Genomic DNA, 24,947 nt, shown 5'->3' on the forward strand with positions numbered 1-24,947 from the left:
CATAACACTTTTGCACCCATCAAATTTACCTGTTCTTAACTGTCTTGAAAGAAACTCCAAACTGTGAGTAGTAGTTAATACTTCTCTATGTACCACATCTGGTATTGCTTAAGGTTATGCATAGGCTCTTAACAGTCATTTTCCTTTCTGCAGTACAAAATGAAACATATTGATTATAATTTGTTTCCACTCCCTTTTATCTTTTTTTTTTAAATCAGAATTTGGAAGAAAAATATTCCAGGAGTACTTTTCTCTATTTTTCCTTTGTTTCTGCAGCAAGCTAATTCCTATGAAAAGCAACCTTCAATGAAGGCGAAAGGATAATTTTCATTGTGATTTTGCCAAATTCATGTTTTCTCTTATGAAAATCCTCTAATAATCTCAAAAGATTGGATAGAGATCTTAAAGTTAGGGCACAGAATATCAATCAACACATCCCTCAGGGTTCTGTAGCATTATGAACCAATCTAATTTTTCTGTTGGGATTATCACAATTACTTTGTGAATCATGTAGATATCTTTCAATAAGGTGGACTGAATACCCTGAGTTAGAAAATGTTATTGTCTTACAGACAAATGAGGGCAGCAGCATAACCCTAAGAACGTGAAATTTCAGTGAAGTCAGTGGGATTTACCTTGTTCATGAAAGAGGAACTGCAAGGGAAATTGACAACTGACAAAAGTTCCTTCTGTCCTATGCCCTTTGATAACTGACTCTGGACTTGCTTTTCAGTTTTATACTATTTTCTATTTTTTTAAAATTTAAAATACAACAGAATTAAGGATCCAATTAGCTTCTGTAACAGATCTGTCATCCAAATTATTAAAGAGAAAATATTTGTTTCTTAAAGTACTGTGCTTATGTTACTTTCAATTTGAAATTTGTTTTCTTTAATATCCTCTGTCATTGCAAGAGAAGCATCAACAAAGCCATTCCATTGATAAGTCTCAAAATAACCTGGGAGATGTTTTAACAGTGTCCAGTTCCCATGAGAGGTGTCCAGTCTGACTATGAAATGCAATTGGGTCCAGGAACTTTTGGACCCTTTTTCCCCTACTTCAGCCCCCTCTTTTAGGTTTTCTGCCTCTGCACACTCCAGCCACATCCCTGATCCAGATCAAAAATGGAGGTAAAACTGTGACATTTGCCATGCGGTGCACCTCTACCTGACACAACCTGAAGGACTATTTTAACCTTTATTAAGTTAAATAAGGCTTTGAATTGGATTTTAAAACATTTTTTTTCCATCCTAACAGTACACTCTTCCCATATATGGAAGAGCTTTCTTCCAGTCCTCTGCCTACACCTTTCAACAGTGTTCTCTAAGCTATTTTCATTTCTGTTTCTTAATCTGCTCCCTATTTCTTTCTTTCTTTCTGAAAAAAAACATTTCTCTTGCACCAGATTCACCATCATCCCCTTGACCTCTTTCCTGGCATGTTCTGTTCTATGAGGAGGTCCCCATCTGGGCCTTGGCATTAGGAGGAGAGAGTAACTGACCAGTCTTTCATACTATGGATAATGTTTGAACATGCTTTGTGCTGTTCCAGCAACAGAAGAAACAGTGAAATTCTAGGAAACATCTTCTCAATTAATTCCTTTGCTTCTGTCTTCCTAAGTAGCCTTATTAGGGAGTAGGATTATTTGGGAACAGTTTTCCTGGAAAGGACAAATACTACCATAGTGATGCAGCTATACTATTCTTTGGCCTCATGGCTGTAAATTTCCATTTCTTATCTCATATCCAAAACTTGTCTAATTTGATCACTTCTTTGCTCTAAAAAATATTTGCAAATTATTCTAACACGATATTTTATTCTGTTAAGTGTATCTGAAAAAGAAATATAAGCAGTGAATAAGAAATGTGCTTTGAGAATAGCCTTATGGAATGACAAGAAAATTATCCAATAGAGATGGTGTGTGCCTTCTTTGCACAGTGAAATTTTGTTTTCTGGTCACACTTTTCATGAGCAGAAGACACATAAGTGCCACCAGTATTACCTTGTGATTCGTTGTACTTGCAGTACTGCAGGATGATGAATTCAGATGTATCTGCTGGGAACCAAGCATTATCAAGAGGATTTCACAGAGGAAAACTAATTATTTAAAGGAGCAGCTGAAATGTATTTCTGTTCTGAATGTCCCCTAGAGCCTGGCTAGTAGGGACATTCAGCCCATAAATATGGACTAAACTCAATTTTCATAATTGATTTGCAGTACATCTTTAAGTGCTAAGGAGGCCAGGTGGTTCAGCAGCAACTGCAGCTTGATTCCTGTACAATAAAGTATATGTTCATGCTGCACTCAGGCAAGTTATACCATGGACAGTTGAGGCAAATAAGAATCCATGCAATAATTCTCACTCCATCATTTTCGGACATTAGTGACTTACAGGTCCTGATCTTAGTTCTGAATTTGCCTTCGTTTTCATTGATTTTGTGGTATATCTGATGCCCACTGCAGTAAATTACTGAGATCATAAATGATGACTCATGAAGCCGAGAGTGAAGTCAATGCCATTGGGGTGAACAAAATTAATGGATGCTGGTGGATGATCTTTGTGCTTTCCTGTATCTGTTGTTTGAACTTTTTCATTGTGCATGGACCGTAGGAAGCCTGGTGATGTGATCACAAAAAAACAGCTCCATGGCTCACTTTTCTTGTGCCTCAGTAAATGAGCAGGGGGATGAGGAAAGGGATGCATGAAGTATTTCAGTAAATTTTTAAAACTTCTCTATTTCTTAGATAACTAATGCTGATCTAGTAGTTGCAGAATTGTGATCTTTACAGCAGTAGACCGGCAGAAATTGAGGTAACGTTATCTAAGGCCGTTATAACCTTTCAGTGGCATAAGGTTGGTCTATATTTGGAATATCTTTCCCCTTTTTCAGGGCAAAAGGAAAGAATCATTACTCTCATATTTTTTTGACAGTACTGCTGAGGCAATCTTCATGCTGCCTAAAAACCTGGCATTATCTTTCCTTAGGAGGCTAAGTCACTCACAGCAAACAATAGTGGACCCTTTGAGAAATACTTTCCATATTGCTTAATATACAAATTAGGAGAAACGCTTCACTAACTTCAACAGAATATTTTTGAGGAAAATATAGTCAACCGGGACTAAAGGAGCTTTCATGGACTTACATTAATAAAGGGCTCCTTGATAGAATTAAACCAGTATTACTGGTCATCCAAAAGCTGCCTGTTACCACATACACCACAAAACAACATCTGTGGTTATATGATGTTCAGCAATAGAGATTGCATTGATTTGCAGTTCAGTGACTGCAAAGTAACCATCAGTGTTTTGATGGCTCTGTGTTTCTTACACAGATCCAAGTCAGCGTTTGCCACTGTCAATGTAACATGAATCTTCCATAATCCTCATCACATCAAGAGAGCTTACCAAAAATGATGCCCACTTGTTTCCTGTCAATGACAGCGTCCCTGTTCTAGAGTATACTGGGTTTTTAAGTACTACAAAGTCAGTCATAAGGCTCTTAGATACATCTGTACCCAATAGGGGCACCATATTAAAGTAGCTCCAAGGACAAAAAATCTGATGTTTGAACAAAGAAACTATTTCTACTAAGTATGAACAATACCTGAAAGAAGCAGATTGGGAATTGAAATTACACCATTCCTTGTTACTTTCAGTGTTTTGGTGTTGCCACCATTGCAGTGGTCAACAGTAGAATAGCACTTGAGTGGGAAAGTAGTTGGCCACACAGTGACCCCTCTGATCAAATACAATGCCAGTGCAAGTCTTGGGATTTCCAACATTATAAGCCGTATAGAGAAGCATTGCTATAGAAAACATGCCGACTCTAAAAAGCCTTTTAAATTCTCAAATAAAAAGCCTAAGAAATTTATGACTGTGTTGCTAGATGTGGAGGCCAAGTAAACTCACAATGTTGATCTTAGTTGTGTTCAAATTTCTTCTGCCTTCTGGCACTTTGAACTGTAGTGGAAAGAAATAATTTACTTCTAGCAGCTTTAAGCATTTGGAAAAACAAGGGTACCATGGAAGAGCACTGAAAACATAAGTTATGTCACATAACTGGTCACAGAACTGGTGTTGGGTACCTTTCCTCTCAGACACAGCAGATCTATAGTGATGTGTGTGGGCACATTTAAAAAAAATCCCTTGGACAAAATGTGGTGCCAGCACCTGGGTTACTGGCTTTCAACATCAGGCTATACTCATTTAAAACTCCATTGCAAGAAAAGAAACACAAAGCCTGAGCTTCTAACCCTGAAGTTTCTTGCTGAAAACATGATTGTCTTTGTTAGACAATTTATATTTAAAGATATTCTTTGTTTATCTGTATATATACATCCTTTTTGATAATGGTTAAGTTTGGGATGGAATACAAAATGTGGTCTTCCTCTCCTTAGGCTTTTAATTGCTCTGCAAGTTTCACATTTAGGAAAGAATCTATTCAACTTTTCACATTATTAGAGATCAGAGGTTACAGAGTGCTTCCAGAGCTCCCAGAGCAGGGCAGCTGAACAGTGCGGGTGCAATCGCCCTCTCCAAGGCAAGATATATTGGATGAAATCTCTTGGAGTAGAATAGCAGTCATACATCTCATTTGGAAAGGTTTTGGTTAAAAGAAGGTTATTTTTCATTTCTTTAAGGTGCATTTAATTTTAAATGCAGGGTAAAGATAGTCAAAAAGTCTCAAGTACTACTGTGTGTAAGAGCAGTCAGATGATCTATAATGTGGAAAATTACCTTAGATTAATGCAAGGCAAAATGCTGTTTTTTGAACCCAGAAACAAATTAAACACTTATCTCAAAAGTAAATTTAATGAAAATTTTATGTGTGACTTATACATGTTCTGGTTAAGGTTATTAAAGTTAGACAGTAAGATTTCCTGGTAGAAATTTTCTTTCTTGTTTTTATAAGATCTCATCTTTATCACTTTATTCCCTTACCTTTGCATTTTCTTTTCACTTCTGAAAATTCTGAATCTTTAAAGAAGAAAGAATTAATAAAGATTAGGAAGAGGGAGAATGAGGGTGAATGCCTGCATGTGTACCTATACACACACAAGGTGAGTGTGAAATCCATGAGTTACACAGATCAGCAAGACTATATGCTACTAGAGACACTTATTAAAAAAAAAAACATGATAGACAAAAAAGTGTAAAACCATCATGTCTTACATCTAGCCTAGATCTTCTGTTATGTGTGATTAGTTAAGCCATCTCTTAAAATTGTTACAAATTAAGCAATGCATGCAATTAGGATTTTCCTATTGCTTTTTTCCTCCCTTTCCTTTATTTTCTTTTTAAAGACCCCCTAAAAACATCCCACAAGACATTTTATCTTGAAAAGGCATGCTTCTCTTTTCTCATTGCAAATCATTGGTTTTGTACTATGCACAGACCTAAACAAAAAATCTATGCAAGAAAAAATGTTTTTTACTCTCTGACCAAAATTTAACATGATTGTCTCCAGAGCAGATTTGTTTTTGAAATTTTATTTTTAATGTAATGAGATCTAGTGTTTTTCTTTGTTTTAATACAGAATAATTGCATTCTTCAGTAGCATAGACTATGATTATTAGTTTATTCAATGTCTGATGATCAGTCTATTAAAATGCACTATTATGGTTAGGCAGAATCACAGGTACATTTTACTTTACATTGAAGCTGAATAATTTTTCTGAAAGTTCACTGCATCTGTCCTCTGAACAAGAATATGCTGCTTGCAAAAATAGAACAGTGAGGAAAGAAAAGAGATTTGGCGAGGCTGTGTTTATTGTTCAATAAATCACAGTCACTATAAGTGACCTGCTGACTTCAAGTTCTTTAGGTCAAGGAACCCTTTGGTATTCTGCAACTTCACCTCTTTGCTGAGCCTCTTAATCAAAAGTGTAAAGCCAGAAAGAACATCAAACAATCAAGAGCTGGATGATTGGATTGGTTATTTTAAATGACAACAGCTATGGTTGTGACAGATTTGAGGATAGATTGCATCATCTCAGCCTCACTAAGTAGGTTGAATAGGTTGAGCATTTTGTAAAAAACAGCTCCCCTCCCTCCAAAACAAATTTACATGAAGCCATCATTCAAGGTACTTTGACAATTAATTTACTACACATGTAAAAACTGCAGGGATTAGAAAAAAAATCCAGTATAGTGACACCTCAGCTTTGCTATAAGAGAAATTAAAAATAATATTTAATGTCTTTACTATATTAACATATATTCGCTGTACTGTTTTATTCAGACTTATCTCCTAATTCAACCTGGTAATCTGTACTGGTTCCTGTGATTTTACTTGTGCTGTTAATGACACATTCAAATGTGAGAGGGCTACAAACCCAATTGAGGCACGAAGAAATGACGATTGATGCAGATGCCCTTTCTCTTCTGCAATTTCTGAAACGTGTGATTTCCATGATAGCAAACATCACAATAGAAAACAAGGTAAAATCAAAACCAAAAACAACATCTGGATCATTACCACAGGCTTGTTTTATATAACAAGCCAATAATATAAAGGAAGCTATACTGCTCTTTGCTGGGGTGGAATCAGATCTGGGAACTTTTACATCTGAAGATAATCTAGACACATACTAGAAGCATGCTTCTTGCTGAGGTATCCATGGGACTGCCATGGGATTTTATGGGCAAAGAGCCTTTGTGCTTAGGCTGTTCGCAGAAAGGGAGCTAACAAGCAACCTTATTTAACATGGAAAAATCCTTAACTAGGAAGGTGCCAGCAAACAAAGGAGAGGGAAGAGAAAAGCCACACATGGCTTAAAATTCTTCTATCATCTACAGTGTAACTCCTTAATACATATTATGTGCACAATGTATTCCCTCCATTAGGACTTCGGGTGAATTAAGGTCATATGACTGTGCAAGACTGATAGAGAAAAAGTATTTTTGCAGCCACAGTTAAAAGTAAAGTAATTATTTTAAAATCAATGATGTTATGCAAAAACTTGCACAGAAGAACCAGCCATTGAACTCTACAGAGTATCATGATCTGTAGTATAAAATTGTTCATAATTTTTTCCTTTAGTAATTCGATCTAGACAGAAAGCGCCTCTTGAAATATTTTTAAATGAAAATGAGCTCTTGAAGAGTGGATTCTTCCACAAATAAGCCCATTTTATAGAGATATTTAAAATTATTTTCCCCTAAAACTTACAGAAAATATTTCTCTCTTCCTTTTTCCTCTCTCTTTTTTTCCTTTTTCCCCAACTGCCAGCAAACACTTTACTTCTCTAGAGAGAAATCCTGAGAGAAAAAAAAAATTTAAAGTCTGAAAAATCTTTACTGATAATGTGTACTTGAAGGAAGATCTTTCTTGAGGAGTTCTACTATTGACACAGACCAAAGCAAAACTAGGAAGATGGAGGGCAGACACAATATGGTTCTTAACTTCCCTCAGACCTTAAATGCCTCAGATCTGCTTACCTCCCAAAAAAGATAAGTGCAGACATCATCCTATATTTAGCTTTTAAATAAAAACAAGCTCAACATACTGACATTATAAGTCCGATACTGTTTTCAGCTGTGTCAGGGAATGTACATCTTTGTCACATAAACTATTCCAAAAACTGAGATGAGAGTTACACAATGTTGTTATCATGGACTGATCAGACACCACTGCAGGACCTCTTTGTGCAGAAAGAAGTGGTGCAATTACTATTAGAGCAATACCTTATCCCTATTCTTGAGGATTCCATGCATATGTAGAAAAAACTAGCTTTATATATTTTAAAGAAAAAAAAAAGAGAAAATTAAGAAAGACCCAAGCAAACATACAGACATTACAAATACAGTTAGTGTATGCATTTATTGCACTCTTTTTTTGCTTGATAGAAAGTATTTTTCTAATGAAAATTTTCATTTGCTGCATATATAATTACTTTTATGCCATGAGAAATACATAAAAAACGATTGTCCTGTTATAAGACTAATAAAAAAGAAAAAAGCTAAATAGCTTCCAGAAGAATTATTTGATCTCTGTAGTGAGTGCTTTTGGCTAAAATGTTCTTGGCTTCCTAAACAAAAAATAAATTCCAGGTTGAAAACTCTGCATGACTATTGTAGTTTGACTCATTCTATTGAGGCAAAGATTATTAAAAAATGTATTCCTGTGACTTGTTGTGCCAATATAAACAAATACAAGTTCCTTCCCTGGTCATTTGCAAACTTATTTGGAGAAACTCTAGGGATGAGAAGAATGATTGAATGCAGTAACGTCAGAGGGGAAAAGAAAAATAGAAGAAAGAAAAAACAGAAAAAAAAGAAAAATAGATGAAAATTATAACAAGCAAGATGGGAGGGGGGAGAAGACTAAAGACTGGGAAAAGTTTAAACCCATGGAGAAATATTGGTATCATTCATCTGCTGTGGTTGGTGGAGGAGACAACATTGGGGAAAAAGTTAGTGATACAGCTACAGCTAAGGCTTCACTAATATCCTTTTCCAAGAGAGTGGATGTTTCTGAAGTTATGTTACCTGTAACAAAAATAGCTAAAAAACATTAAGGTTTGTCAAGGCCTTCATCTAAGATGAGACTCATTGAGTGGGAAGATTCTGATTCATTTTGGGATAGACTGTATGCTCCCCTTCCTTTCCTATATCCTTGGACCAGTTACAACTGTATTTAGTTATCTAGGTCTTATACACCATTAGTTTTCTGACGTCCTTACACAGGAGATATGAAATCACCTGTGGCTATGTTCAGATATCTGTGGTCCTTATTTTACACCTACATAAGTGATTCAGATTCAGAGCAAAGCAGCTACCTGTGGTTGTTCCTTGACTAGCTGATTGTCCTCAGGGTGGCCATCAGGAAATACTGAGAAGAAAAATAAAGCCCCCATCTGATGCACTGTCTTGTGGCACATTTAGTTTTTAGGGACCTAACAGTTGGTGTCTATTTTAACCAGACATCTGGGCATATTAAGCACCCTGCATTATATTGATTAGTCCAAAAGGCTGTCAGATCCCCTGCAACCATGGAACATGAGCCTGGACAAGTCTCTCTCAAAATGTTTCGTTGACTGACTTTTAGCAAGTATGAAAAAAAGTAAGTCTGAGGATGGGGAAATTGACACTCAGTACAAGGAGGTCAGAGTGCAGCATCAATGTCTGTGAGTCATCAGTTCAAGTGTAGCTTGGGTTTGTGGTGTTAAGAAGTCATTGGACTTGTTTTAACTGGCAGATGCTTTTTGGTGGCAAGCAGGCTACCTAAGCAATGTATGCAGTGACTTGGTTACTGCTGATGTCTTGTTAACTTATTTGGGAGCAAGTGTCTGCTTTTTTTGGACAAAAAACCAACAAAAACCAAACATTAAAACTGATGCTATATAGCTTTCCTGGTCTTTTGCACTTTAATATCAGATTGATTTTTCCCCAGATCTCAGTGAACACATTTGGAAATAAATTAAGCAAGCAGCACATTGCTGGTCCTCAGTGCTGCTAAAAAAGTTCAGTAAATGAGTTAAAAGAAAAATATTAGCAGACCTGAGTCTCACCCCTTCTAAATCATGCACCCAAAGAGTTTCAAGGTGGTGGACCCCATGACTTTTCTATATCATAGACTGGACTACCAGCCAAAGGACTCCTCCACCCACCAACCCCTTTAGACATTTGTGTATCACTAGCTCCTGACAGATTATGCAGGTTTGGTGATATAATCTCATATGTTGTATGACTCAATACAATTCTTGTTAGAAAGAACTTTCCTCAGATGTATAGAAACTTGCCTTGAATGATTGACTATCCCTGCTACTTGCAAATCAGCAGGCAGTCTGCTGGCGGATTTACCTGAGTATTTTCTCAAATACAGTATCATGGTGGCTCTAGTGCTTATGTAAAAGGTCATATAACATGAAAAATGACAGAAACTGACATATTTTTACACACTGAAGTGATACTTTTTGAAGTGGAACAAGGGGTTACTTAGTGAACTAATTCTGCTCTTTGACACACACAATGGCAGTAAAATAATGCTGAAAAAGACACTGAAGGTCCTTTGCACTGGAGCATGGTTATTGGTTTTAGCTGTGGTTTTAGAGTAACTTCTGATTAATGAGTTCTGAGTCTTCATAAACTGGAATTTTGAAATTCTGTCTGAGTCCACTGGATGGTGATCCTTTTAATCAGGATTCAGGTAAAGAAAATTATTCAACCACAAAAAAGCCTGGCACTTGAGTAGGCAAAATAGAAAAACCTGGTTATAATATGGCATGATTTACATCATAACCTATAGAAAAATATTCCAAAATACCTTTGAGAAATTGCTTGAGCATAAATGTATTGTTTTCTCAGCAATGCATCTATAGGAGTTGTGAGACTCAGTTACCAAGAAATCTAAACTTGATCTCATTCTCTTCTGACTGCAAGAGTTTGAAACTCCAAAGCTGCAAGCACCTTTTGGAAGCTGATGATGATAACTACAGCAAGGCATGCTGATTATTTGAGGCTACCTTCAATGCACAATCATTCTAGCATATTTGATTTTCTGCAGAATACAAACAAAATTCCATGAGTACTATTAGCATAAGACAAAAGCTTAGGGTACAGTAATAGAAATGTTTTATTAATCAAATATATTTACATTTCTTCATCTTTTTAAATGTGTGCCTGTTATTTTCATTTAAACACAATGTAATCTTTACATTTGATATCACAAGAATACAGCTACATGCATGACTTAATTGGTCCTTTACAGTAAAAAAGAGGCAATTTTATGAAGTTTAAAAAATGCAAGCAAACTGTTGATCTTTCTAATTACAGTGTCATTATTATTTTTATTACAACACAGGACCCCTTCAACATACCCTACATCTATAGGTGGATTTATGGGCTTTTTCAGATTGACTTGATGATGCCAAAACTTCCAAAATCTAGGACAAAAAAAAAAATTTCATGGAGTCCCAGAAAATTATTATCCACAGAAATATTCTTATCCACAGAAAGAACTTGCATGGAACAGAATAGTATTCTAATTGTCATTTCTAAAAAAATGAGAGCAACTTAACTAGTCTTAAAAGCAATGAGGACTTCATATTGGACATTCACTTTTTATTTGTTTGATATCACACCATTTTTTCAGCTATAAGACAGCATCACATAACACAACGGCACCATACAAAAAATAAAGATGAATTTAAAGGAGAAATGATGTTACCAAAAGTAAAAGGTATACACATAATTTCTTGTAAATTTCTAGTATGTAAAGTATGTAATGTACTGTAATTATTATATTATTCCCAATTCAGGTTTCTTATTGGGAAGAAAATCACACTGTATTTAAAACCATCATCTTTAGGGGCTATAAGTAGGTTTATAAAGGACCCAAAGTCTTTCTGAAAGGTATAACTCTATGAACATATAAAATTTAATTCCACACTGAAAAAGAATCAGAACTAGGCACAATTTTTCAATATACTTTCCAATACGTTCAGGGTTGGACAAAAAAAATCAAAACCCAAAAGCTTGTATTTTTTTACCAGACTACAAAACAGAGATGCCAAGTGCTTCAGAAATTCTGAAATGGCAGGCACATAATCACTATATTTAAAGATAATTGTATTACACTTACTGCTTCAGATTACTGTGTGCAAACACATATTGTATGCATAATAGACCTAAATGCACAGTTGTTCTGCTGATATATTAACTGAAACTCACTCAGTATTTAGGAAGAAACTGAATTAATTCTGTTTAGTCCAAACCTATAATGTATTTTATGTTCACGCTGGTTTTACATTTGCCATACTGTAACAGAATGCCAAATGTGGTACTCAAGAAAATGACACTATGAAGTCATGGGTTTTCACGGTATTGCTTTTGTATGCTAACTAATGTGTTGTGAAAATGCAGTGTATAAAATAATACAGTAATTGAAGTTGTCTTTAGGCATACAGAACAACATAGTGATTTACACTAGAAAGAATTATTTGGAAGGAGAATAAAATAAGTTCTGCAGACATACTACTCTAGTGCATTTTTAAAAAAATCCAGTACAATCTTGAAACAGTTGACCTTTACTTCACACCCATTCAGAAGAATATTTAGACATGTTTAAATGAAAACATACAAGTAAGCCTACCTGCAGTCAGCAGGGAACTTGCAATTTCTGTAAGCACTTACTTAGGTACTAGTGGCACTACAGGATTCAAATGCAGTGGAGTGCCCTTCACTGCTACACACCCCATGCCTGACCATGAGAGCAGGGTTAGATAATGCAACAATTCACTGATCTAACACAGCTCACATTTGCTTTTCAGAGCATGACATTTTCCCATTTACTCCATTTATATATTTTCTGGTCTCTTGTTCTTTTTTTGTTTGCTTGCAGAAATGATCAATAGATACCATTCAAATAGTTAACAAAAAGTTGGTGCTCCAGAATGTTACTTTACATTGTCACTTAAATAAGGGAAAATGTGAGCTACCAGGTATGAGTGTCTGAAAAGTTTAGGATTTTATTTTGTTTTCTTCTGTTTCATTAACCTTGCTAGGAACAAAACAATGTTCAAATAGTCACTTTTAAGTTGCAAGTCTTCCTACCCAGCTTTCCATGCTTCTTTGAACCTAAAAACAAACAAACAAACAAACAAACAAACAAACAAACAAACAAACAAACACATTTATATAGTAGATAAGAGTTTCTCATAGTTTTGAGGATAGAATCAGGCAGGTGACAGAATTGCTCACTCCCCATACTTCTTCACTAAGAAATAGAGCTGAAAACTCATAGGAATAAAGCTTCTTTATGAGATAATCTGGTATTTGCTAGAACAATTATTTTAAAAATCTTTTTTTCCCCCACAATGTCTTTTACATTTTAATGGCCAAATACAAATACTCCTGAAGTAATTCCCTGCAAAGCTTTGGAAACTCCAGATTCCACAGTGTAATTTTTACAATATAATAAATGAACATCATGCAGTATGGATGTCTTAGCTTTTAAACTCCCTTTAAATGCATTTGAATTTTACCATAAGCTTTTTCAGATTGAGCTCTTTGCAGAATTCAAAAATGGTCTGAACCTGGTGTCAAATTTGTAGCTGATTCTGTCTAGCCCTTTACAGAACTGGATACTTTATTCTCTACATATTTAAAATCATCCCCATAAATGTGTTTAAAATATTTAATATAATCAACTGAGCCCTTATGAGCCACTCAGCACTTCAGTTTTGGTGCAAAACTGAATTATTTTATTTTAATCCCCATATTCTCCACAATTTTATTTTGCAGGTTTAACTTATGATAAACATTACCTCAGACTGTTTAGGTTTTTCTTCTTGGTGGTTGTGATTTTGTTTCTTTTCTTTTACTTAATTTTGTTTTCTTTTTTTTTTTTTTTCTTTTAGGTTTTTCTGTTTTTTTTCTCTTTTTTTAACATTTTTGTCAACCTACTGCTCTAGCATTGAGACAATCAATATATAAACAGACACTGCTGGTCTCTAGAAATGAAAACATAATTTGATTAGACAAAATCATTAATTGAAATACGTAATGGATAAAAGCATGGGAAAAGCCAATATGGAAATTGTTAAATCAAACAATGTCAATGTCATGATATCTGAGTTTTGTATTTATGTTGCGAATATTTTGGCTTCATTCACTGTACCAGGCAAATTTCCATGAAGTGAATGCTATGAAGCCTAGAAGAAATTGATAAAGTATCTCTATTAAAATTTATCTTTTGTTTTGAAGCTCAGCCCAACTGTATTGAAAGCTTCATCTAACACAGGAGCATTTCCAATTTGATCAAGATAACAGATTGAAAGTATCAATGGACTATAGCTTGGATTTCTGATTGGTTTTCCTAGAAATAACATGACATTAAATCAGTTACCAAATAAAAAGTATCTTCTCGGTTTTCTGCTCCTTGTAATATGATTTACACATGGACTGGGATATTTAGTGTTTAAAATACTTTTTACCACCTCTGTCTTTCATAGCTATTAGAATGAATTTGAAAGCTCTATTAGTTTAACACAGTTTTCCTACTTGTTTCTTTGTATAATGTATATTTGCAGATATACAACATTCCATAATTTTTTAACTATTTTTTCTTTTTGTTTTTGTTTTTGTTTTTTCTTTCCCAGATTATCTATGACAATACCAATGCAAACTAGTTGCATGAAAAAGTGCACACAGTGTGAGGCATGAGACTATGGAAATGGAATGCCCTTTGGCCTGATGTGGCTGACATTGACCCAGGTATAGCTTGTGATCACTTTCCATCCCACACAGCAATTTCTATTACAGCCATGTCAAGATCAACTTAGCCCAGCCCAGCCAAATGTATAGATTACATCTGGGTCCTTTGGGTCATGCTACAAAAAAGGTGCAACAATAAACAAGTCCATGTGCATTCTCAGTCATAACTATGAGCAGAAGAACCCTTGAGACTCCTCACTTTGGCATTAAATAACAATTATAAAGGCTTTTAGAATTAAAGCAATACATGAAGGGACTTGAAATGTCAACAGTCCCAAGTAACTTGTCAATTGAAATAAGACTCATCCCTAGTCATAAATAAATAATCTCTTTCCTGGTCTCACTTCCATGCCAGGATCAATATCTCTTAATATCTTACTTATTTTATTACTGCTTTTGGTTTTCTGGGACTGATTGAAAGTTGCTCAGAGGAAATCTTTGGTTTTGCTTAAGTGTCCGTGACATTTAATCATGACTTTCCTTGCAGTTTAATTCCAACCAGTCAATCAGTTAATCCACTTCAATTGATTCTGTGCTCTCTGTTATTGGCTTGCACTCATTGGGCATCCTCTGGTGTCGACTCAGCTGGGTGGCTTGTGTGAAGCTCCTCTCACACCTCTCGCACCTGGTGAAGGCAAGAGAGAAAATTGAGACCAGGGAGCTGCTCTGCAGGGGGGGTGATGGGCTTTGTCTCATCCTGCCTAATCAGAACAGACACTCAAAAGTGCCTTCAGATTTTACTGGCTCAAGAGGTTTAATTGGTGGCTACTTCCAAGGCCTTTATGCCTATGATGGGACAAGGCCTGTCTGATTCAGAACAGAGGAATCTGTCAATAGACAGGGGGAAGGTGATTTCTCCAGAGAGGCCTGTCCTGCTATAGCTCTGATCACTGTCAGTTCAAATAGATAAAGAACAAAAAGAGATTTTCAGGAGTGAGCCATCAAAGAGGCAGCTTGCTGCAGTTTTCTGTTCTGTATCCCCTAAGAGAAATTGATGACAAATAGAATTTCACCTTCTGTTTTTTAAAATCTACAACTGCTATTGGAGGATGAGAAATCACAAAGCAGTAATTGTTCAGACCTAGAACAAGAGAAAACTCTTTGTTTATCTGATCTGATTATGTAGTAGGATTCATTTTTAAAAGGCACATAGAGAGAGTGGTTGCTTAATTATCTGCAAACATCTACACTATTTGAGATATTTGTGGGTTGAGCAAGAACTCATAGCAGCCATCAGTATTGCTTTGCTTTTATATTGTTTCCCTTTCTACCCTGTTCTCTCACAGAGAAATCTGCAAGAAAAATACCGTGTGAATGAATGAACAAAGCCATTGAATTTTGGAGAGGACAGAATAGAGGCTATTCTTGCTTTGGAATTAATCCCTTATCCTTGCTCTTAAAGACAAACTACTGTATGTAATCTCCCAAACGCTGCCTTCTTGATTTGCATTCTAAACACTAGAGAGGGGTTTGAGGAGTCACAAACATGGATGGAGCACATCCTTCTTGTATGGTGCTTGCTACAAAACCCATCTTCAGTTTAATGGTACCATGTGAATTTTTTATCTCCAAAAAAGATTTTCATAAAAGCATCACTGCAATGAATCCTTCATCTTCAAATGAGAAGTGAGAAAAACAATGGGCTAAGTTAATTCATTTTAATCTTTCTCTCTTCACTGATGTGAATGATAGAAAGTGAACTGTCAGTGATCTGCTTATTAAAAAAAGAAGATATTTACACAGATGTGTAATTGTGGATATTCTTCATATTAATAATTTTTGGTGATAAATTTCTGCTTCAGGACTATTTAGCACAGACATTACGGAGTCATTCATCCAGGTTACTGTACCAATCTAAAATGTCAACACTTTTAAGTTGTATTTCCTTGATTGTCTTTCATAGAATATTTTTAGCATCCTATGCCACTGTTAAAAACTGCACTGTGATCTTGACAAATGTAAAATGTCAGCTTTAATGTATCAGACCTATCAGCTCAATGAAAATAACTCAGAAGTATTGATTACTTAATGATTTTTGGGGTATTCATTAACGTCCATGTGCAGATCATCCACTCTCCAGAGCTCCTGAAGTGCTGATGACACGTTAGTGCACTGCTGATTGTTTATTAGAAAACTGATTACTTACTGGATTAGTGTGTCAAAATATACTACCTTTCATTGCCTGACAAACTTGCAAATTATTGTATTATTTTTATATACATACATATATATCTATCACAGAGGCATTATAATCAATTTTAAGCCTGGGGAGTTAACTTGGTCTGTATGAGATATTACTGTCTACTTGAACTTGATAGTTTGGTTATTTTGATGTCTACAAAGACAAGTACTTTGCTTGATGAGTAATAGGGGGCTTGGATCCTTGCCTACCTAAGCTGTAAGGGATACAGTTGCAACATAACCTATAAAATCAGGTGTGGCAAGCCCTGATTTCAAGAGCCTGGCCAAATAAATTAAATACAGGTTAACAGGATGCCTAGGAACAATTAGTGACTTAGGCTATAGAGTGATCGAGAGACAGTGTTACCCACTAAAATAATTTGCCGTGGCAGGCCTCCTTACCCTTTTTGGAGCTTGTCTGTGGGCTAGAATTGGGCATGCATTTACTCAGCTCCTTGCATTGCTAGTGAAAATTCAGAGCAAGGCTTACCATATTTCTTTAAAATACAACTTCCCATCCCTTAACCGCAAGATTCCTCTGTTGTAGAAGTGCTCTACCTTTCCTGCTACAGCCTGATACACTAACATCAAGGCAGAGGAAAGAAGGATGCTAAAAAGAGAACAGAAAAAGAATAAATCTCTCAATGCAACCCTTTATTAACAGGAAGGTTGTGAGTGCCAAGTGTTGCTGCTAGTCAAACTGTGATGTCTGCACTTGCACAGCCCTTGGGTAAAAGTCAGAATAAAGCCTCTGACAAGGCACTTAATTCCCCTGTCTTTCTCTTGTACCTGGATAACTTTCAGATATTATCCAAGCTGCCTGGGATTTTCTAGGTACCTCCAAATTATGTGGGTGGTGCTTTCAGGACCATAGTTTTGGATATATAAGTACCTGGCTTATGGGCAGAGATGTGTATAAGGCTCCTGATTCCCCTTTTCAGTGTGGACCAGAGAAGTTGTTGCTGGATACAAACTGATAGAAAAGGCAAAGATAATAGTGTCACAGCAGTCAGCATTACTGTCTCACAGTAGGTAGGAATGGGAAGAAGAGCAGGAATATTTTTCTTCTGGATTGTGATGTACTCTGTGCATTCTCTCCCTCTACTAACCATTCTTTCCCAGCTCATCATAGCAGAATAACCACTCCCATAAGCTCTGTCCATGAGATTGGTAAGCATGTGTGTGTTTTTGCGTGCATGTTCCTGTACTGTAACCCATACATGTTTAGTGTTGTGTTAGAAAGTCGAACGGTAGTCAAACTTGTCAAAAAGGAAAAAGAATCCATATCTCATGTGACCACACACCAAAACCATGGGGCTGAGCCCAAGCCTGAATGCTAGACATATCAAATTTTGGCTAAGCCTGCACTGTAGATGTATTGGCAATAATGACACTTATTAACTGAGAAACAACTTAATTTCCGCTTAGGGTCATCTGATGGCATTTGAATGGATTTTAAACAGCCCCAGATGCATATAGGTCCAAAACAATTCCAAAGTCCTCGCACAATTAGGTACCATCAGTGAAAACAGGATCCATATTGCCTTCTTTTACAATGTATGTGTACACTGTAATTGTAAGGAACAATGTACTATAGCATTCAACCTCCTCAGCCTCAAGGCTTCACTCTGCCACAAGGCTTCTTGGTATGATTTGCTTGTGTGGAGTGGGTAAACAGAATTGTTCTTAAGCTCATAAATTGCACCAGTAGTTTTGGGATATTTCTGCAGTACTGGGGTTTCTGGTTTTATTTAGATAGCCCTCATTGTTACTGGTCAGCTTGTTTGCTTCACAGTGCTTTCAAAACATTGACAGTGAGGGCTGGTTTAATTTGCACATTTGTGTCAACCTCTGTGAAAGGCTTTGGGTGGAGAAAATGCTGAGGGTCTATTTTAGAGAAAAAGACATTAATTTGATACGCTAAAAGAAATATTTTAAGATTTCATTCAACAAGTACATTTAACACTACATTTTAAACTTCTTTAGAAGAGTATCAAAAATCCAAGAAAAACTATGAACCAAAGAGAATCCCTCTTGACAACTCTGAGATGTCACTGCAGGTACAAAGTACATATTCAACCTAAAATGAATGTTCCCCAGTTTTGAATTTCAGTAAGAAACAATGTAAAAATTGTGAGCTGTTGCAGGCTGAAAGGATCTTTCCTTTTAATTATTTTGGATTGACTCCTAAATATTAGATCTTTAAATAACCCTGATTTTGTAGGCAAATCCCCTCACTATTTTTTAATTTTACTGAAATGGAAGCAGGGAGGGGGTGAGAAAAAATTAAGAGAACAGAGCTGACAAATAATTTTCATTTTTCTCCTGCATTTTAATTTACTTCAGATCTTTGTTCCCAAACTAGCAGCCGTAGTGGAGACTTCAGTAAGATAAGAATATACAAAAACTTTACAGTGGTGGGGCTGGCTTGATAGCTTGTGATGACATGAAAAGTCAAATTCAGCTGAAGCTTTGACTACAGATAACCACACTTAGCATTGCTATCTTAATGAAAAGAAAATAGAAAAGTCTTCCACCATACATCCAAATCTACCTAGGACCTACAAAGAAAATGCCCTCTCACAAAAAAAGGTTTTTAACCAAAACATTGCCTTACAAAACATTAATCTGAAATATTTTTTAAAATACTGTCATTCACCAATGTCCACCATTTAAAAACCAGCTTCTGGAAATAATATGCACACAAACATACTTAGTGTTTAACATTGCTGACTTAATCCATGCTGACTAAATTTTCTGTATACCAGAAAGCTGCCCTACTGCATTAGAAATCATGAGATTGCATTCACAGCAGAAGCACCTTCAAAATTATACCTTTTATTTTTAAAACAACTTAGCTGGAATTTAATTTATCACTCTTCATGTGTGGCAATTCTTTCTAATATTAAAAATATTAGTTAAAAGAAGTGTGTACAACACCACAAATGCAAACTTCTCTGAGGTACAGAAATACTATTTCACTGGGCTTTTATGTTTTGGTTTTATTTTCTATGTAAGTGTACCCTCAAAATTCTTTCACAAACAAATATTTTAAACCTAAGTTGCATGATCAAGAGACAGAAATTTTGTTTGTTCTATGTATGGTTCTTGCTTAATAGAATTTGTTGAGGGCTTTTTTCTAAACTGTCTTAATACCGGATCTTTGCAACCCTTTTCCAAAGGAGGATCCAAACACTGATGAGACATGCAGATGAGCTGCAGCTCTTTCTTTTTTTTCTCCAGCAGAGATAATAGATTGATTTCTAGATAAGTTTTCTGCCCCTCCTCTCTCAAATGCAAGTATTCCTGCATGAGGGACAAATCTATCCTTTTGAACAGCTTACAGGATCAAGGCCTGTGTATCCTCTTATCTGACTAGCAACAATAGGAAGATCTGTAGCTCCAGTTTTAGCTTCACATGAAATTACTAGTCAGCTTAGGCAAATACTTCAACAAGCCTTCCAGAGAGAAAATGGTACTACTCTTTCTTGTGCCTGAGGAAGAAACTAAAGAAATACCTTGCACAATTGAAATTATGCCATACATCTTAAGGAACCAGTACAAACTATACACTTTTTTTTTGTTGCTCTGTCCTGCAACTTAAAGAATAGTCAGATACATCCTGGAATACTTAAATGCTTCCACATGAACAGGGAAAAACATAACAAAAAAAAACCCACACCAAAACCCAAAAAAACCCAGAAAAACAAAACAAAACAAGACAAAACAAAAACAAATCCCAAACCTCTTGTTTGTTGAATTACATACATTAAGCTCTTCACAAATGAAATCGCGCTGTAATCAAGTCCATTTTGGAAAAGGGTAAAAAAATTAGTAAACCAAAAGGAAAAAATAATTACTCTAAATGGGGCACAATAGAAGATCTATTGGAAACATGACAAAAAGAGTATGTTAAGGAAAAAAATTAAGTGGAGTCAACAAGGTTACACATAAGTAACACCTTAACATTAAACAAAATCCATTTTCCATTTTGACCTGGAAACCTCTTCCATTAATTACTACAATCTATTTACACAGCAACTAGGTAAAATCAATCTGATTGCACACACCATTTTTGGCTCACTATCTGTGGGCTCTGAGCATTCAACAGACTTGCTCAAGAGATATTGATACTTAGATGTTCTGAGTTGATACTGAGATATTCTGAGATGTTTCATGATATCCTAACCATGGTTTCTGCTATGTGAGTTCTTCTGTGCTGGATATGCAGCACATATTCCTGGCTCTGCCCCCTTGCCCCCAGCAAAGACATGTATGGAGGCCATGCTTCCTTCCAATCTTTTATGGAGCCAAAATGTGTTCACCAGTATCTCTGTCAGGCTTGTTATTAATCTGACAGGCCCTACGACGGAGCTTTTTTGTATTAACCAGATTGAAAGCACAGTCTGGAAAAAATAGAATAAAAAAGACCAACAGAGAAAAGTAGAAAGAGAACCAATAGTACTTGGAGAACTGAGAGATACACAAACCTCCTTATTCCCCTGCCTCCTAGGAACATCCAGGAAGTTTCCAAAAGAAGTGGTATCAATACATTAGGTGGAATTTCTCCAGTGACTACATATAAACACATACACTCTGAGTGTGACAGTTCAGCCAAGACACAGACACAAGTATGGGATATATTTCTTCTGCTTTGGAGAATACTTCCTGGTTTGTAGGCAGTCTTGCACCACAGAAGGTAAAATAAACCTGCATCAGCTGTACTATTGCTGGACATGAGCACTGCTGGAAGATTTCTGAGACAGGTATGTACTTAGCTTTAATATCAGTATTTGAAAACTTCAGAAATTAATGAAGTCTGTTTAACGTAAAATCATCATTATTAGGTGACATTTTTTTCTTATACCTCAGACATCTGAACACTTTCAGTTTATTACTATGATCTTTGAAAACTTATGCCATAAGTCAGAGTTACATTTTCTATCCAATTAGACTAAAAAAGGTGCATATTTTCCCCCATATATAGCTACAGCCAAATTAGCTTTTAAGTGAAGCTCCATCTACCTCAGCATATAGACATCAAAGAATCATATTAATGTTCTTACAGCATGGCCTGTCTCAGTCTTGATCATATTTTCAGCTGTAGTTCTCTGGAAGCAGCTTGCCACTTAATTAAAAAAATCAAAGTATCATTAGATAACAGAAAATTGTGCAAGGCTTTCAAGAAACTCAAAATCAAACTCATATAAATTCTAATTTTAACAGCACCACTAGCTGTTTTACCTCATGGGAACCTCTGCCAAGTGCTGGCGATGCTATTGAGCAGCAGCAATGCATTTCCCTCCCTAATCTCGCTGGCAAAAGCTGCTGGCTTCAAGTACTTACTTGAAGGGCTTTTCCCCAGTGTGTGTCCGGATGTGATTGTTGAGTGTTGTGGCACCAGCAAAGGCACGCCCACAGTAGCCGCACTTGAAAGGTCTGTCACTGGAGTGCGTCACGACGTGGTTCCTCAGCTCCGAGGGCTGGGAGAAAGACTGGGAGCAGTGACCACACTGGTAGGGCCTGCAGTGGGAAAGAGAAACAGTATGACATCTGTGCTTTCTGTTGGCATGAGCGGGAAGTCGCGTGGGAGGGGGCTCCTGATCTTCCCAGTAATTTCCAAAGAGAACCCTGGGTACACTTCTCTGGGTCTTTCTTGCAAAATACAAACCCAAAACTTCACAACATCTTTAACAATGTGAAATTCTTGGGCAGGAATTAAATGAGAGTCTCTGGGACCCAAAAACCATAAATCAGCAAACTAGTGAGCCTACGCTGCACATCTGCCTGCCTTAGTTCTCTCAAACTTGATACTGTGCTCCTTAGTCAAAAAGATCCACACACATTGGAGCTGAGTGATTAATGAAATCCTCCATCTGTTGATATAAGCTACAGTCTTACTCACAAATGTGTGTCTGACGGTTATGTGTACATCCTATCTGTACTCCATAGCTATTAACAATTAAACTCCTCATATCGCTTTGGAGGTTTTTAGAGATCACCTATTTCAATAAGAGACCTGGAAAAAATGACCAATATATTGCAATTATCTTTCTGTTTTCTTATTTCAGTAGAAAATCTTTACATTTTATCATCATTTTTTCTCCCATCCAGATTGAAAATACCTGTTCTGGGGATATTGAAAGGAAACGCAGAACTCAGGTTTTCAACAACACATCTTGTTAAGTATAACAAACACACAAAACTGACATGTTACAAATTCAGAATCATAATAAGCAGGCTTCAAACACAGGGAAAAAAAAAGGATACAGGACAGCAATGTGGTCTGCTGAAATGCTAAATAAAATAAAATGCCAAGAAACCATGTCTATATTTTTCTCTTTGGTAAAAGTGGCTTTATATCAACATCCTACAAGGGTTTTTTTCTCCATTTCACATTTATTTTAAGGTAGTAGCAGAATCCTAAATGTTTCTCAGACTGTTTGCTAAGAAAATTAAGAACTTTTTTCAGGAGGGATAATAATGATTTTTACCCTACACAACATTTTGACTCTTGGTGTCTGCATTTCTAGAGCTAATGGCCAACTTAATTGCTCTCTCTGTAATAAATGTATATGTTTAAATGGCTAGAAACCAAAAGGGAAAGAAACAATGGTGCCCAGGCATGTACAATTCAATTAAGTGCAAAATAAAGTGAACTATCTCATTTGTCAACTGAACTGCTTAATTGTGGCTACTTGCATCACTGAACAAAAATACTATTATTTTACAGTGCTTCAGAGCACTGAACCTTGATTGTAGAATTTTTTAACTTGATTAATAGCTCAGTATTCATCAATAACTCAATAGCTTAAAATTTTAATTACTTGCATGTGAAAATCTAACTATTCTCCAATAAGTTTGAAGATCAGATATGAAAGCTGTTGAAAGGTAATTTAGATTATGCAGCCCTTAAAGATACACAGTTATATGTAAAATAATACTAAAAAAGGCAACAAAAAGAAAACAACAACAAAAAAGCAAAAACAAAACCAAAAAAACCCCAACAAAGTGTTTTCCTGTTTCTCTTACTGAAAGACAAATAGTAACATGTCCAATTTTCACCTTTCTTGGAGTCCAAAATAGTTTGCACAGAAAATATTTACCAAATTTGGTATGAAATTTCAAAAGCTGGTAAAACAGAGATATTTGGTGAATGCAGTAATCAAACACTTTTAAGAAAAATAATGTAATAATATATTCCATATCCAAGAAACATTGATTTTTTTTTTAATAGTGAAAGAGACCATTAACATCTGTTAGCCTCTGGTTATCTATTTTTAACAGCAACCACAATAAATGATGCAATGCTGCATAAAACCAATTAATCTTTTTTTTTTTAGCTGATAAATCAATGTGATTAATTTAATGCAGTGAAAATTCACACTGTAACTTGTCTGTAAACAGTCAAAATTTCAGACATGATATAAGTGAACATTGTAATGCCAAACAATATGTGTTCATTGGCTCAAAATAATGTCTTCTTTACAAAATAATCAGAATATATTTCACTGGCTTACTCTCAAGTAAACCAGCCCTGTAAAAGATCACTTATTGTTAGTCTGTTAGTCTTCAACTCCATTTTTCTGATTGATCCACATCCTGGGAGAAAAACTATTTAAAAAGTTACCCTTCTCTTTGCAGAGAATGCACTTATGCAGTTTATATCCAGGTAAGTCCAATTAATGCTAAAATGTGTAATTTTTTTAAAGCTTAGATAAATGACACACATTATGCAAAATTAATTTTAAAAATAGAGCCTAAAAATACATTCAGATACTGTAACATCTTAAAAATCCTCTAAATTTCACAATTGCAGATTTAAATATGCCAGCTTCTGACAACTTTTGGATACTACTATTTTTCAAATAGCAAAAAAAATTACATTCAATAAAGACAAAAGTTATCATTCTGTTCTCTGGTAACAATTTTACTGTGCTCAGAATTTTTTTCTTGGAAGAAAATAAAATCAATATGTTATTTTTCAAAAAAAAATGAAAGTGGCACTGAAGGACCGAACAGGAGCAGTGCTCGGTTCAGTGAGTGCATTGACATGAGCAGAGCATGTCTGCCTTTGATGAAGCAGTTATGTCTTCTGCCATCACTTTTGTCTGCAAAAGTGGGACAATGGGACAATGAATTAAGATGGCGACCTCGCTATAACAGAGTTGTGTAGACAAGGAGGAACAGAGACAAAGGGACAGAAATGTTGGTCTTCTTAGGCTGTGCTTTCAGAAATCCACTGCTGGACTGAATGTACTCCTAGCTCAGAAAAACTCATTTCCTTGGAATACATATACATATACTGTACTTTCTAGAGCTTCACAATATCCATGTGAATCAAAATCTTACCAGATAGTAATTTTAACTTACAGTTAAGAGCAGCTAAACTGATTACAGCCACGTACAGACGAGATAATACTCTGACAGCCATTAAAAATAGTTATAATATTTTTTATTAAACACCTAGTTACATGGGAGCTTTTAACTCCACATCTTTCTTTTTGAGCTTAAAGAAAGGAAATCTACTTAACCAGAAGAAATTTT

General features: G+C 35.8%; 1 protein-coding gene across 1 annotated transcript in view; it reads right to left on the minus strand.

Annotated features, from left to right (window-relative positions):
- Positions 1-14,729: 14,729 nt before the first annotated feature.
- The window catches only part of PRDM6 (PR/SET domain 6), a 74,536-nt gene continuing 64,318 nt past the window's right edge, over positions 14,730-24,947 (minus strand). Inside the window, exons 7-8 of the mRNA XM_021546214.2 lie at positions 21,747-21,923; positions 14,730-14,844 (exon numbers count right to left, since the gene is read on the minus strand). Coding sequence (XP_021401889.1) covers positions 14,730-14,844; positions 21,747-21,923 — 292 coding nt within the window. The remainder of the gene's footprint in view (positions 14,845-21,746; positions 21,924-24,947) is intronic.

Source organism: Lonchura striata, chromosome Z (genome assembly GCF_046129695.1).
Source record: "Lonchura striata isolate bLonStr1 chromosome Z, bLonStr1.mat, whole genome shotgun sequence".
In the NCBI taxonomy this organism is placed as follows: domain Eukaryota; kingdom Metazoa; phylum Chordata; class Aves; order Passeriformes; family Estrildidae; genus Lonchura; species Lonchura striata.